At 40.7% G+C, this 17,255-nt stretch overlaps 1 protein-coding gene across 3 annotated transcripts in view; it reads left to right on the forward strand.

Annotated features, from left to right (window-relative positions):
• Positions 1–4,923: 4,923 nt before the first annotated feature.
• Positions 4,924–17,255, forward strand: part of LOC128703105 (UDP-glycosyltransferase UGT5-like) — a 35,469-nt gene continuing 23,137 nt past the window's right edge. Inside the window, exon 1 of one of the 3 annotated variants that reach the window (XM_070103493.1) lies at positions 4,924–5,418. Coding sequence is in view for 1 of the 3 variants with exons in the window: in XM_070103491.1 (XP_069959592.1) it covers positions 5,377–5,379 (3 nt within the window). In the remaining 2 variants the exon portion in view is untranslated. The remainder of the gene's footprint in view (positions 5,419–17,255) is intronic. The other 2 variants (XM_070103491.1, XM_070103492.1) reach the window with 2 other exon arrangements.

Below are 17,255 nucleotides of genomic sequence, written 5' to 3' on the forward strand. Positions count from 1 at the left end.
AGTCATACACACATACACCATACAAAGACAACTTACATAGAGTCATACACACATACACCATACAAGGACAACATACATACAGTCATACACACATACACCATACAAAGACAACTTACATACAGTCATACACACATACACCATACAAGGACAACTTACAAACAATCATACACACATACACCATACAAGGACAACTTACATACAGTCATACACACATACACCATGCAAAGACAACTTACTTACAGTCATACACTCATACACCATACAAGGACAACTTCCATACAGTCATACACACATACACCATACAAAGACAACTTACATACAGTCATACACTCATACACCAGACAAAGACAACTTACATACAGTCATATACACATACACCATACAAAGACAACTTACATACCGTCATACACACTTATACCATACAAAGACAACTTACATACAGCCATACACTCATACACCATGCAAAGACAACTTACATACAGTCATATACACATACACCATACAAAGACAACTTACATAGTCATACACACATACACCATACAAAGAACTTACATACAGTCATACACACATACACCATACAAGTACAACTTACAGTCATACACACATACACCATACAAAGACAACACACATACAGTCATACACACATACACCATACAAAGACATCTTACATACAGTCATACACACATACACCATACAAAGACAACTTACATACAGTCATACACACATACACCATACAAAGACAACTTACATACAGTCATACACACATACACCATACAAAGACAACTTACATACAGTCATACACACATTCACCATACAAAGACAACTTACATACAGTCATACACACATACACCATACAAAGACATCTTACATACAGTCATACACACATACACCATACAAAGACAACTTACATACAGTCATACACACACCATACAAAGACAACTTACATACAGTCATACACACATACAACATACAAAGACATCTTACATGCAGTCATACACACATACACCATACAAAGACATCTTACATACAGTCATACACACATACACCATACAAAGACATCTTACATACAGTCATACACACATACACCATACAAAGACAACTTACATACAGTCATACACACATACAACATACAAAGACATCTTACATACAGTCATACACACATATACCATACAAAGACATCTTACATACAGTCATACACACATACACCATACAAAGACAACTTACATACAGTCATACACACATACACCATACAAAGACAACTTACATACAGTCATACACACATACACCATACAAAGACAACTTACATACAGTCATACACACATACACCATACAAAGACAACTTACATACAGTCATACACACATACACCATACAAAGACAACTTACATACAGTCATACACACATACAACGATGTTGTTGATCTTAACATGTTAAAATTCGGAATTGTTTTTAAATAAAACTGTAAATTCTGTTTTCGAGGAATTTTTGTTATATGTCATTCTGTTAATCATAATATATATTAATTTTTCAGTTTAAAAACTTCATTCAAACTAATTTGAGAAAAAAAAATCCAAAATTTGTACCACATAATGAAAAAATAATTTTTCGCGCTATTTTTCTGTTTTGTAAGTTTTTATAAGACTGAGAATGATGAGTATACTGATGAGTACAATGATGAGTGCACTGATGAGTACAATGATGAGTGCACTGATGAGTACAATGATGAGTACACTGATGAGTACAATGATGAGTATACTGATGAGTACAATGATGAGTGCAATGATGAGTACAATGATGAGTATACTGATGAGTACAATGCTGAGTATACTGATGAGTACAATGATGCGTGCACTGATGAGTACAATGATGAGTATACTGATGAGTACAATGATGAGTGCACTGATGAGTACAATGATGAATACACTGATGAGAACAATGATAAGTACACTGATGAGTACAATGATAAGTAAACTGATGAGTACAATGGTGAGTATACTGATGAGTACAATGATGAGTGTGCTGATGAGTGCAATGATGAAGACGCTGATGAGTACAATGATGAGTATACTGATGAGTACAATGATGAGCATACTGATGAGTACAATGATGAGTATACTGATGAGTACAATGATGAGCATACTGATGAGTACAATGATGAGTATACTGATGAGTACAATGATGAAGACACTGATGAGAACAATGATAAGTACACTGATGAGTACAATGATAAGTAAACTGATGAGTACAATGATAAGTAAACTGATGAATACAAGAATGGGTATTCTGATGAGTTCAGTGATGGGTACATTGATGAGTACAATGATGAGTGTACTGATGAGTACAATGATAAGTACACTGATGAGTACACTGATTTGTGCACTGGTGAGTACATTGATGAGTACAATGATGAGTACAATGATGAGTACAATAATGAGTACAATGATGAGTATACTGACAATTGCAATTATAGGAACACTGATGAGTATACTGATGAGTACAATGATGAGTACACTGACGTGTACCATGATGAGTGCACTGATGATTACAATGAGTACACTGATAAGTACAATGATGAGTACATTGATGAGTACAATGATGAGTATACTGATAATACAATGATGAGTACGCTGATGAATTCTATGATGGGTATACTGATAAGTACAATGATGGGCATACTGATGAGTACAATGATGAGTATACTGATGAGTTCAATGATGGGTATACTGGTGTGTACAATGATGAGTGCGCTGATGAGTACAATGATGGGTATACTTATGAGTACAATGATGAGTACAATAGTGGGTTTAATGATGAATACAATGTTGGGTATACTGATGAGTACAATGACGAGTACACTAAAAAGTACAATGATGAGTAAACTGATGAGTACAATGATGGGTATATTGATGAGTACAATGAAGGATGTACTGATGAGTACAATGATGATTACACTGATGAGTACAATGAGAGGTATACTGATGAGTACATTGATGAGAACTCTGAAGAGTACAACGATGAGTATACTGATGAGTACAATGAGTGGGTAGACTGATGAGTACAGTGATGAGTATACTGATGAGTTCAGTGGTGGGTATAGTGATGAGTACAATGATGGGTATACTGATGAGTACAATGATGAGTACTCTGATGAGTACAATGATCGGTATACTGATGAGTGCAATGATTGGTGTGCTGATGAGTACAATGATGAGTATACTGATGAGTACAATGATGAGTGTACTGATGAGTGCAATAATGGGTATACTGATGAGTACAATGATGAGTATACTGATGAGTACAATGATGGGTGTACTGATGAGTACAATGATGAGTATACTGACGAGTACAATGATGGGTATACTGATGAGTACAATGATGAGTATACTGATAAATACAATGTTGAGCATGCTGATGAATACAATGATGGGTGTACTGATGAGTGCAATGATGAGTATACTGATGAGTACAATGATGGGTATACTGATGGGTATATTGATAGGACAATGATGAATACACTGATTAGTACAATGGTGGGTATACTCATGGGTGCAATGATGAATACACTGATGAGGATAATAATGAGTATACCAATGAGTGCAATGATGTGTATAGTGATGCATACAATGATGGGTATACTGATGAGTAGAATGTTGAGTACACTAACCTATATACGGATTTATTGCTGTAGAGGATAAACAAAATACAGACGAAGTACAGACAGACTTCGCAAAAGCTTCCGACAAGTGTGTCCATGGTGTAATAGCGCACATAATGTCAGAGGATCTCGCCCTCAGAGACCACAACAATGTATCTACCGCATCTGCTAGGGAAGTGTTAGGATTGATAATGGGAACCTTCAGAACTAGGGACATCAATCCCATGATGATTCTTTCAAATCGCTTGTTCCGTCTAGGCTGGAATACTGCTGTACACCAACTGTCCCATACAAGGCAGGCGAGATTGCTAACCTGGAGAGTGTACAATTAACTTTCACGGCACACATAAGTACGATAAGGCACCTAAATTACTTATATAAGAATATAAGAATATAAGAATGTAGGAACACTGCAGAAGGCCTACTGGCCCATACGAGGCAGGTCCTTATCAAAACGACATCTACCTAAAGCTACTCAAGAAATAACTCCCGTACCCCTTGACACCAATCAAACCCAGCCCCTCCCACTTGGAACGGTTGAAGGCCCATGATTCGTATTCTCTGGAACTCAAGCGAGAGAGATATATGATAATATACACTTGGAAAATCCTAGAGGGATCAGTATCTAACTTGCACATGTAAATCACTCCCTATGGAACAAAAGACTCGACAGGAGAAGCAACATACCCGTAATGAAAAGCAGGACTGCCACGAGTACACTGAGAGACAACACAATAAGTGTCTGGGGCCCAAGACTGTTCAACTGCCTCCCAGCATACATAATGGGTATTACCAATGGATCCCTAGCTGTCTTCAAGAAGGCACTGGACAGGCACCTGAAGTCAATACCTGACCAGCCGGGCTGTGGTTTGTACGTCAGCTTGCGTGCGGCCAGCAGTAACAGCCTGGTTGATCAGACCCTGATCTACCACGAGGCCTGGTCTCAGACCGGGCCGCGGAGGCGTTGACCCCCGAAACCCTATACAGGTAAACTCCGGGTATAAGCAACAAACGGGTAGGCAGTGTGTACTGGGTTTCAAGGTTGTCTTGGCGGAGGCAAAGTCATGCTGACGAGTTCACCCTCTATATTCCACGTATTAATTTTGATTAACACTTTCAATTTATTTATGGGTTTAATAGGGATAGATAAGAGTTCCATATATATATGTTGGTTTTTTGTTATGAAAAGTGGGCAAAAAAAGCAAAATCGAGGCAGAGCATTGTAGAATAACTAAGATTGCTACAAATGTGCTAATTGGTATCTGTGGTGTTTGGGACGGTGTGGGTAGTGTGAGCTGCCTCACAACACAACAGTGTTACCTCTTAAACAGTGAGTGTTAGGGACGGTGTGGGCAGTGTGAGCTGCCTCACAACACAACAGTGTTACCTCTTAAACAGTGAGTGTTAGGGACGGTGTGGGCAGTGTGAGCTGCCTCACAACACAACAGTGTTACCTCTTAAACAGTGAGTGTTAGGGACGGTGTGGGCAGTGTGAGCTGCCTCACAACACAACAGTGTTACCTCTTAAACAGTGAGTGTTAACGGTGTGGGCAGTGTGAGCTGCCTCACAACACAACAGTGTTACCTCTTAAACAGTGAGTGTTAGGGACGGTGTGGGCAGTGTGAGCTGCCTCACAACACAACAGTGTTACCTCTTAAACAGTGAGTGTGAAGTATAGTGTTGTGGTGCTCACTACTACACTGGTCTTCCTTACATCTCTTAATGGTCAGTGTCTTGCACCTCTACAACATCATAGTTCGCTAGGTACTGGCTGTCTGCATGTCACTCATCTCTCTGCAAACATTGTATCATGCTGTAATAATAATAATAATAATAATAATAATAATAATTATTATTATTATTATTATTATTATTATTATTATTATTATTATTATTATTATTATTATTATTATTATCTCGTTGAGCCGGAATTCCTCTCCAGGTATACTAAAAAGTACCTCGATTATTCCCGATATTTTTTTTTCACTATTAATAATAGACGGATTGAAATGATTTTCACAACGAACATAAATGACTTTGTATATAGTAGTAAGTTACTGATGTCAACTATGGTCTATATACCTTGTACATGTATTTATAAAAATAAATATATTATTATTTTTTAATGCATGCTCGAATTTTTTAAGAAATAATTTTTGAAATATCTCAAATATTATGCAATTTGTGTGGCGATAAAAGCAAATATTTTCCTAAGTATCAAAAATCTACAAACTATATATATGGTTACCTGGAGGTTACCTGGAGGTTATTCCGGGGATCAACGCCCCCGCGGCCCGGTCCATGACCAGGCCTCCCGATGGATCAGGGCCTGGTCAACTAGGCTGTTACTGCTGGCCGCACGCAGTCCGACGTTGGATGAAGACAAAGTATATTAGAGTTTTCACAATCGCCACTTCATCGGACTGTTTTTATTTTTATCAGTAGCGAGAGTCTAAAACACTCTGCAGTTGCCAAACCACATTTTAAAATCATTTTTTTTTCATTTGTTTATCTGGTGATTTTACTGAAACTCGCTCAAAAATATCTTAAATTAAATAATTGCATCATAAAGTACCTAATACGTACCTGGAGTTTATTTGGAGAGGGTTTTGGGGGTCAACGCACCCAGGGGCCCGGTCTGAGACCAGGCCTCATTGTGGATCAGGGTCTGATCAACCAGGCTGTTACTGCTGACCGCACGCAAGCTGACGTACGAACCACAGCCCAGTTGGTAAGGTACTGACTTTAGTGCCTGTCCAGCGCCTTGTTGAAGACAGCCAGGGGTCTATTGGTAATCCCCCTTATGTATGCTGGGAGGAAATTGAACTGTCTTGGGCACCAGACACTTATTGTCTTGTCTCTCAGTGTACTCGTGGCGCCCCTGCTTTTCATCGGGGAAATGTTGCATCTCCTGCCGAGTCTTTTGCTTTCAAAGGGAGTGATTTTTGTGTGCAGGTTTGGTAGCAATCCCTCCAGGACCTTCCAAGTGCATTTTATCATGTATCTTTTTCGCCTGCGTACGAGAAAATACAGATCAAGGACCTTTAACCATTCCCAGTAGTTTAGGTGCCTTATCATAATTATGTGTGCTGTGAAAGTTCTTTGTACACTCTCCAGGTCTGCAATGTCGCCAGCCTTGAAGGGTGCTGTTAGTGTACAGCAGTATTCCAGCATAGAGAGCACAAGCGATTTGAGGAGAATCATCTTGGGCTTGGCATCCCTAGTTTTGAAGGTTCTCATTATCCATCCTATCATTTTCCTAGCGGATGATGTAGATACATTGTTGTGGTCTTTGAAGGCGAGATCCTCTGACATTATCACTCCAAGGTCCTTCACATTACTTTTCTGTTCTATTGTATGGTTAGAATTTGTTGTATACCCTGACACATTTTTAATTTCTTCAAGCATCCCATATCTGAGTAGTTGAAATTTCTCCTCGTTGAACTTCATATTGTTTTGAGTGGCCCATGTCCGCTTGGAGTCTCGCGGTGTCTTCGATGGAGGTCACTGCCATGTTAATCGGGGTGTCATCCGCAAAGGAAGACACGGAGCTATGTCTTACATCTCTGTCTATGTCAGAAATGAGGATGAGGAGTAGAATGGGAGCGAGTACTGTGCCTTGTTGAACATCTTTTTACCAAGGCTGTCTGGGACTTTACTCTGTTTACTATTACTCTGTGTTCTAATTGCCAAAGGAAGTTGTTGATCCATCTACCAACTTTTCCCGTTATTCCTTTATCATGCATTTTGAGTGCTGTTACACCATGGTCACACTTGTCGACAGCTTTTTCAGTCTGTGTATACTACATCCATATTTTGTTTATCCTCTACAGCATCCAGGACCTTGTCATAGTGGTCCAGTTGCTGGGACAGGCAGGAGCGACCTGCTCTAAACCCATGTTGCCCTGGGTTGTGTAATTGATGGGTATCTAGATGGGTGGTGATCTTGCTTCTTAGGACCCTTTCAAAGATTTTTATGATATGGGATGTTAGTGCTATTGGTGTCTAGTTCTTTGTACTAGCTTTACTGCCACCTTTGTGGAGTAATAATATAATAATAATATTTTTATTTACTACAAGTACTTGTACAAGGTATACAGTCCTAGTTGACAACAATGACATACTACTATATAGAAAGTCCCTTGTTATGCTCCGCATTTCGGGCAAATTAGGTCAGTGTCCCAGGATGCGACCCACACCAGTCGGCTAACACCCAGGTACCCATTTTACTGATGGGGAACATAGACAACAGGTGGAAAGAAACACGTCCAATGTTTCTACTCTGGCTGGGAATCGTACCCAGGCCCTCGCCGTGTGAAGCGAGAGCGTTAACCACCAGGCCATCAGGGCTATGTCTGTTGTTTTTAGTGTGTGTGAGATGTTACACTCCAAGGGTTGTAACCGCTCAGTTTCCTTCTGGTTAGAGCATAACAACTTTGGTCAGAGAGGTTAGGGTAATAATAGTAATCCTCCGGAAATCTAATTTTAATGAAGTATATTTATGATACAACAAAAAAGCCAAAAATAATATTATACGAATTATCGTATGTAAGGTAAGAATGCTTGTTTGTTCTATATTGTCCAAAATATATAAGGCTTTTATAACACATGATTAGGAGGAGATCCTTGATATAACATATATGTACAGAGATTACTTTAGTGAATAAAGTCTTATTTCCTAATTGGAAGCAGTCAGAATAAAACAGAGTATGTCCAGGCCGGATAATCAACCTTGGCCAGTTACCAGAGACGAGCAGGAGTGTTCTCGTTGGCTGCTACTTCTTCACTGCTCGTCCCTCAACCTTGAGCATACAGGTCAGGTGGGTCACGTGACTCACCAACACCCAGTAGAGTAGTTGACCAAAAAGAACACCACAGATTAACCATACACCAGTACACCGGGCGGAAGGCATGTTACTATACCTTCAATTAAACTTATCATGGCCATGTTACATAAATAATTATAATAATTGTTAATAAGAATAAGCCTTAATAATACAAGGACGTTCATTTCCAATTTAGCTATTAAAGGAAATAACCGCAATGTAATATTAAAGAAAGGTTAACAATAGGGGCATGACATGAGATGACCCCAGTCTCCATGCTCCCTCTCCATAAAATGCTGAAGGCACGCGATAAATTCTTGCAGTTCTTGATGAACACGGAGTTCCACGAGTCTGGGCCTGGGACAGAGTGCATGAGCATGTCATTAATTGCCTCTTCAAAGTCTTGTGAAGTTTGAATAATATCCGAGATTTTGGGGATGACCAAATTTTGGGTTTCATTCATAAAAAATTAATTTGGATTGTCTACCCTTAGTCTGGAAGTGGCTTGCTCAACAATGAGTCATATTGGGACTTTAGTATCTCACTCATTTCTTGTCTATCATCTGTGTATGTACCATCCCGCCTACGTAGGGGCCCAATACTGGATGTTGTTTTTCCCTTAGATTTGGCATAAGAGAAAAAGTTTTTTTTTTCAGTTACCTTTATGGCTTTTAGATCTTCCTGTGATTCTTCCTTTAGCTTAAGTTCGATATTTGCAATTTCATTGACTAGTTCCTCCCTTCGTATTTCTGATATATTGGCCCCACTCAGCAGCTCAGTGACTCTTTGCCTTCATCTGTATAGGGAACGTCTCTGTCCTTCTAGTTTATATCTTCTCTTTCTTTTTCTTAACGGAATGTGTCTTGAGCAGATCTAAAGAACCACAGAATTCATTGTTTCAAGGCAAATGTTCGGATCCGTGTTGTTTAGGATATCTTCCCAGTTTGTTTCATTTAGGACATGGTTTACTTGATCCTATTGTATGTTTTTGTTATTGAAATTGAATTTCGTGAAGAGACCTTAATGACTGCTCACATTTTGCTGGTCCAGAGCCCTGTGCATAAATGTCTGTATCTCTACAATGTTGTGATCTGAGTGTATTGTCTTTGATACAGTTATATTGCGTATTAGATCGTCATTGTTAGTGAAGATGAGGTCCAGCGTATTTTCTAGTCTTGTAGGCTCTACTATTTGCTGACTTATTAAATACAAAACACCAATATGAAAAACAGTACAGAATGGGTCACATAACCAGAGACCAAACAAAACGTTACTCGTCAATCCTAACCAGCCTGATAAGAAGGGCAAAAAAATTGCATTATGAGAACAGATTATCCAACTTACGAGGTGATATAAAAAAGACCTGGAAAACCCTATCAGAAATTCTGGGAACAAAAAAGATATCACGAAATAGCGAAATAAAATTAGCAAAATCAGATGAACCCCAACTCCCACCAACAGAAACAGCAAACAGACTCAATGATTTCTTCTCCACTATAGGACAAAACCTTGCCAATAATATCCCAAGCTCAGATACCCCACCAAATGACTACCTCACCGGCAACTACCCGAACACACTGTTCCTAGCTCCGACTAACCCATACGAAGTCTCCCTTATTATCAATGCACTAAAAAACAAGGCAGGAGATTTAAGTACCTTACCACCCTTTATATACAAAAAAGTGTCACAAGTGCTATCTCCAATCATTGCAACACTCTTTAACAAATCCATTGAATCCTCCACCTTCCCTACAGTACTCAAAATAGCAAGGTCACCCCGATCCACAAAGGAGGAGACCAAACAGAGTTGAATAACTATAGGCCAATATCCAACTTACACCCTCTCTCAAAAATCTTCGAAAAATTAATTCATAAACGAATCTACTCCTACCTTATCTCCCAAAACATACTCAACCCCTGCCAATTTGGATTCAGGCCTAATAAAAATACTAATGATGCTATTATACACATGCTAGAACATATATACACTGCAATAGAGAAAAAAGAAGTCCCACTGGGGATCTTCATTGACTTACGTAAAGCTTTTGATACAGTTGACCATGACTTGCTCCACGTAAAATTGTCACACTATGGTATAAGAGGGCACTCCCTCAACTACCTCAAGTCATACCTCAGCAACAGAAGCCAATATGTGTACGCAAATGGGGCAAACTCTTCTGCGCAACCAATTACAGTTGGTGTCCCACAGGGAAGTGTCCTTGGCCCTCTTCTCTTTCTCCTATACATAAATGACCTTCCAAATGCTTCGCAATTACTCAAACCCACACTATTTGCAGATGACACTACATACGTCTTCTCTCACCCGAGCCCAGTCACACTAGCCAATACTGTAAATACCGAATTACAGAAAATATGTACCTGGATGAGGACTAACAAACTTACACTAAACATTGACAAAACCTACTTCATTCAGTTTGGTAACAGAGCTTCAGATGTCCCTCTTAACATAATGATAAACGGATCACCTATCACAAAGCTAACAGAGGGAAAATTCTTAGGAATCCACCTTGATAATAGACTCAAATTTCATACACATATACAACAAATTTCTAAGAAAATTTCCAAGACTGTAGGCATACTATCGAAGATACGGTACTATGCTCCACAGTCAGCCCTCCTGGCCCTATATCACTCTCTTATTTACCCCTATCTCACCTACGGAATTTGTGCATGGGGCTCAACAACAATTAACCATCTCAGACCACTAATTACCCAACAAAAGGCTGCAGTTAGAATGATAACAAATTCTCACTACAGGCAGCACACTCCACCAATATTCAATACACTAAACCTACTCACCATACAAAACATCCATACTTATTACTGCACCTATTACATACATAGAACACTTAACTCTGATATTAACCCTCCCCTCAAACATCTCCTTGCCAACCTCAACAGAACACATGACCATAACACAAGGCACAGATCACTCTTTGATGTTCCTCGTGTTCATCTCACACTATGCAAAAACTCAATGCACATAAAAGGCCCTAAAATCTGGAATTCATTACCTGTAAATATAAAAGAAACACTACCTGTTTATAAATTCAAGTCTCTACTCAAAGATCACTTACTCACCCAAAACCAAATAAATACTGAATAACTGAACCTTATAAATTGTATATCTTAAATGTTTCTCACAATTATATCACATAAATGTTAAACCTAAAACCGAATCTAACTTTATTATTTTTTAAATACACTACCTAACAGAATCCTTCATATGACTGAATGCAACCATATGACCTGTCTTTGTAATACTCACTTGTGCTTTATAGTAATCTGTTTACATTAATGTTTTATCACTGAATTCATCATTGCTTAGTTAATCTTAAGTTAATTTTAAGCCAGCCCGTAATGCTATGCATAGTATAAGTGGCTTTGGCATGCTGCTCTTATCTGTATTTTTTTGTACCTCTGTATGTGTGCTCAAATTTATAATAAATAAATAAATAAATAAATAAATTTGGTGCAGAGATTTAATACTTCGTGTGTGCGTGAATTTTCGTCTGAGCTGCCTCCCGGGGTGATCTCTGCTAAAATATTGTTTGCTATACTCCTCCATTTTAGGTGTCTCAGGTTGAAATCGCCTAGTAGTAAGATGTTTGGGGCAGGAGTTGGGAGATTTTCCAGACAGTGGCCAATATTCTCAAGCTGCTCCTGGAATTGCTTGAAAGTTGCTTCTGGAGGTTTGTATGCTACCACAATGACAAGGTTTTGGTTTTTAATCTTTACTTCCAAAACTTAACTACATCATTTGAGGTGTTTAGTAGTTCTGTGTAAATGAGCAACTCTGTGACATACAGGTCAACCCCCATTTGTTGCCTGTTTAGTCTGTCGTATCGGAATAGGTTACAACCTGGGATCCATATTTCGTTGTCATAATGTCATAATGTGGGTCTCTGTGAATCCTGCGAACATTGCATTTCATTCCGTGAGCAGTCCTTAGATGTAAGGAATTTTGTTGTTTTTTGACGGCTTTAGACCCTGTGAGTTTGAAAAGACAAATGTCGTTGTATTGGTGGAATTTAGGGGGGTTTTATTTGCTGGCTCTAATATCTTTTGTTCTGGAGTAGAGACCAATCAAACCATGCCACGGGTGGGGTTTGAACCCGCGGTCAGAGAGTCTCAAAACTCCAGACCTTCGCGTTATCCACTGGGCCAGCTAGCTTCAATAAGATTCATCAAACTAGGTATATTTCTACACCATAGGAAGGTTAGCATAGGCACCACTGTGACCACAAATGCAAGTTTTTACAGACGAATCTCCCGCTAGCATGCCCGTGACGAACTCTAGCTCAAGTCCCTTCAAAGACTTCAACATGACTCACGAAATCGTAATGACACGATTGCAAACCTTACTCTCTGACTGCGGGCTCAAACCCAACCCGTGGTATGGTTTGTTTGCAATCGTGTCATTACGATTTCGTGAGTCACTTTAGAGGCCAATCTACGTGCCTCTGCTTCAGAAGTGTTTTCGGGCAGTGTAGGATTATTGTCATTTCTTGCCAGTCTTTTTCTTTCCCTCCTGGCCCTAAAAAAAAACGTCTGTCCCTGGAGAGGTTGTGGCTCCTCTCTTTTGTTTCCCATAGTCTGGCTTGTCTGTGTCTTCTAGTCCCCTTTCGATGATGTGCCTGGCAGTATGCATTGTAGCATTTTCTTTCATTGATTGATGAGTGACACATTTCTGAGTGAAGTAAGTTACAAGAAGGGAAGTTGCACTCTCCTGTTGTCATGTGGGTGCGGCAAAGGTGCATGTCCCACCTGTTTTACCAGATATACCGTGCCTGCACATTCCCAAGGCATAGTATTCGCATAGATTGTAATTCTGTTTGCTAGGATTTGTATGGACGAAATCGGACGATACATAAAAAAAATCGAGGACACCATTTCATGTGTCCCTTTAGGTGCCTGTCCAGTTCTCTCTTGAAGACAGCCAGGAGTCTTGAAGACTGCCAGGGATCTTGAAGACTGCCATTGGTCTTGAATACTGCCAGGGGTCTTGAAGACAGCCAGGGGTCTGGAAGATAGCCAGGGGACTGGGAGACAGCCAGGGGTCTTGAAGACTACATGGGATCTTGAAGATTACCAGGGATCTTGAAGATTACCAGGGATCTTGAAGATTACCAGGGATCTTGAAGACTGCCAAGGGTCCTGAAGACAGCCAGGGGTCTGGAAGACAGCCAGGGGACTGGAAGACAGCCAGGGGTCTTGAAGACTTCCATGGATCTTGAAGACTACTAGGGATCTTGAAGACTGCCAGGGGTCTTGAAGATTACCAGGAATCTTCGAAACTTCCAGAGATCTTGAAGATTGCCAGGGGTCTTGAAGACTACCAGGGATCTTGAAGACTGCAAGGGGTCATGAAGACTACCAGGTCTTGAACACTGCCACTGGTCTTGACTGCCAGGGGTCTTGATGGCAGCCAGGGGTCTGGAAGACAGCCAGGAGAATGAAAGACAGCCAGGGGTCTTGAAGACAGCCAGGGGTCATGAAGACAGCCAGGGGTCATGAAGTCAGCCAGGGGTCTTGAAGACTACCAGGGATCTTGAAGACCGCCAGGGATCTTGAAGACAGCCAGGGGTCTTGAAGACAGCCAGAGATCTTGAAGACTACCAGGTGTCTTGAAGACTGCCAGGGATCTTAAGGACTCCCAGTGGTCTTGAAGATTACTAGGGATCTTGAAGACTGCCAGAGGTCTTGAAGACTGCCAGGGATCTTCAAGACGGCCATTGGTCTTGAAGACTGCCAGGGGTCTTCAAGACAGCCAAGGGTCTGGAAGACACTGTGATCATGGAAAGTCACCAGGCCTCCCTGGCCTGGTGACTAAAGCTCTCGCTTCACATGGCGAGGGTCCGGTTTCGGTTCCCGGTGAGGATGGAAACACTGGACGTGTTTCCTTACACCGGTTGTCTATGTTCACACATCAGTAAAACTGATACCCGAGTATTAGTGGACTGGTGTGGGTCGCATCCTGGGACAAAATTGACCTAATTTGCGGGAAATGCTCTGTATAACAAGCAGCTTTCTATATGGCAGTATGTCACTGATGTCAGCTATGGTCTGTATACCTTGTACATGTAGAATAAAGATATTATTATTATTATTATTATTATTATTATTATTATTATTATTATTATTATTCGTGTTAAATTTTCGTTCTGTTTAATGGTTGATCAATAATGAGCATGGTGAATAATGAGGGTGATCAAAGGGAGTGATTATTAACTACGGGGTATTATGTCTACAGTGCGGTTAATACTGAGTAATCAGTCTCGAGTAATTAAAATTAGAAGTGAGCAAAATAGTATGATAAATATTAGGAATGACAGATGTTAGGAGTGACAGATGTTAGGAGTGACAGATGTTAGGAGTGACAGATGTTAGGAGTGACAGATGTTAGGAGTGACAGATGTTAGGAGTGATCAATATAAATATTAACATAGTCATCAGTTTCATAGTGATCAATGGAGAGTAATTAGTATTGTAATTGATCAATATTGGGAGTAATTGGTATAGGGAGACAACAGGGGTAATTACTAATACTGATAATGATCAATCTGTGGTGAGACTAATATCGAGTGATCAATATCTGGAGTTATCAATCGGCAGAAACTAGTATCGGAAGTTATCAGTGACGAAATGAGCAATTTAAGGGGTAGTGTGTGCACTCACCTAGTCGTACTCACCTAATTGTGGTTGCAGGGGTCGAGACATAGCTCCTGGCCCCGCCTCTTCACTGGTCGCTACTGGGTCACTCTTCCTGCTCCATGAACTTTATCATACCTTGTGGAGAAATTTTCTCCAGGAAGGGGTATCAGCCCCCTTCAGCCCTTTTCAGCCCTGAGAGGCCCAGCCCTCTCAGAAGGGGCAATTATCTTGTTACTTCCACATCAAGTAATAACAAGCAGATGTTTAACCAGCGAGTACCAGTAATAGGTCATGTGACTTCTTTACAGGAGACCAGTGTTGCAACCAATTTGAGTTAACGAGAGTGATTAATCTCTGTACCACAACAGGAATTCTCCGATCCATAACAGTGACTTCCCTGTTATCACTGCCTGGTCCTTCAGCTTTTGCACTAACCTCCTGTGTGAAACTGTGTCAAATGCCTTTCTACAGTCCAAGAAAATGCAAGCTACCCACCTCTCTTGTCTTACTGCTGTCACCTTGTCACATAACTCCAGTAGGTTAGTGACACAGGGTTTTCCATCCTTGAAACCATGCTGGCTGTCACTGATAAGCTCATTTCTTTCTAGGTGCTCCACCAGTCTTCTGATAATCTTCTCCATGATTTTGCAACTATACATGTCAGTGACACTGGTCTGTAGTTTAATACTTCGTGCCTTTTCTTTCTCCCTTTTTTTAAAAAATTGGGACTTTGCCTGATGTCTTTCATACCTCAGGTAGTCGTCCTGTTTCGATAGATGTGTTGAAGATTGTTGTTAGTGGCACACATAGCACCTCTGCTCCCTCTCTCAGGACCCATGGTGAGATGTTACCGGCCCCATCACCTTTGAGGTGTCTAGCTTGCTTAGCAGCCTCTTCACTTTTTCCTCGGTTGTATGTATTTTGTCCAACACTTGATGGTGTATCCCACCTCTCTGTCTTTCTGGAGTACCTTCTGTCTCCTCTGTGAACACTTCTTTGAACCTTGTGATGAGCTCCTCACATACTCCGCAGTCGTTTCATGTGAACTCCCCTCCTTCCTTCCTCAGCCTTATCACCTGGTCCTTCACTGTTTTGTTTCCCTCCTGATGTGGCTGTACAATAGCTTGGGGTCAGATTTGGCTTTCGCTGCTATGTCATTTTCGTTATGTCATTAGGCCTCCCTTCTTACCTGAGCATATTCATTTCTGGCTCTACGACTACTCTCCTTATTCTACTGGGTCCTTTGCCTTCTATACCTCTTCCATTGTCTAGCACACTTGGATTTGGCCTCTCTACGCCTTTGGGTGAACCACGGGCTCACCCTGGCTTTCTCGTTATTTCTGTTACCCTTGGGTACAAACCGCTGCTCAGCTTTGTTGCATATTGTTGCCACATATTCCATCGTCTCGTTTACTGACTTCCCTGCCAGTTCTCTGTCACACTGAACCCTGTGCAGGAAATTCTTCATGCCTGCGTAGTCCCCTTTCTTGTAGTTTGGCTTCATATGTCCGGCCCTTCCTGCTTCTCTCTCCACTTGTAATTCTACTGTATATTCGAAGCTCAGAACCACATGAGCGCTGGTCCAAAGGGGTCTTTCATATGTTATATCCTCAATGTCTGCACTATTCAAGGTGAATACTAGGTCTAGTCACGCTGGTTCATCCTCTCCTCTCTCTCTGGTAGTGTCCCTTACGTGTTGGTCCATAAGGTTTCCCAGTACCACCTCCATCATTTTAGCCCTACAAAATTTCTGGGGCCCCCATGTGGCTCCAGGTTCTCTAAGTCAATTTCCTTGTGACTGAAGTCACCCACAATCAGTAGCTTTTCCCTGCACACATGATCACATGATCATGCCCTTCTGGCCACTTCAAACAGTGTGTCAACTATTGCTCTATTACTCTCATCATACTCCTGCCTTGGCCTCCTACTGTTCTGTGGTGGGTTGTACATCACTGCAATTATCGCCTTGGGACTTCCAGAGTGAAGTGTTAATATTATGTATTCTCTTGCTTCTCTGTCTTCTCTCTCCTGCTCATCAAAATCCCATTGATTTTTGATGAGCAGTGCCATTCCTCCTCCCTCTGTCTTTCCTCAGGATCT

Source organism: Cherax quadricarinatus, chromosome 85, assembly GCF_038502225.1.
Source record: "Cherax quadricarinatus isolate ZL_2023a chromosome 85, ASM3850222v1, whole genome shotgun sequence".
Taxonomy (NCBI): Eukaryota; Metazoa; Arthropoda; class Malacostraca; order Decapoda; family Parastacidae; genus Cherax; species Cherax quadricarinatus.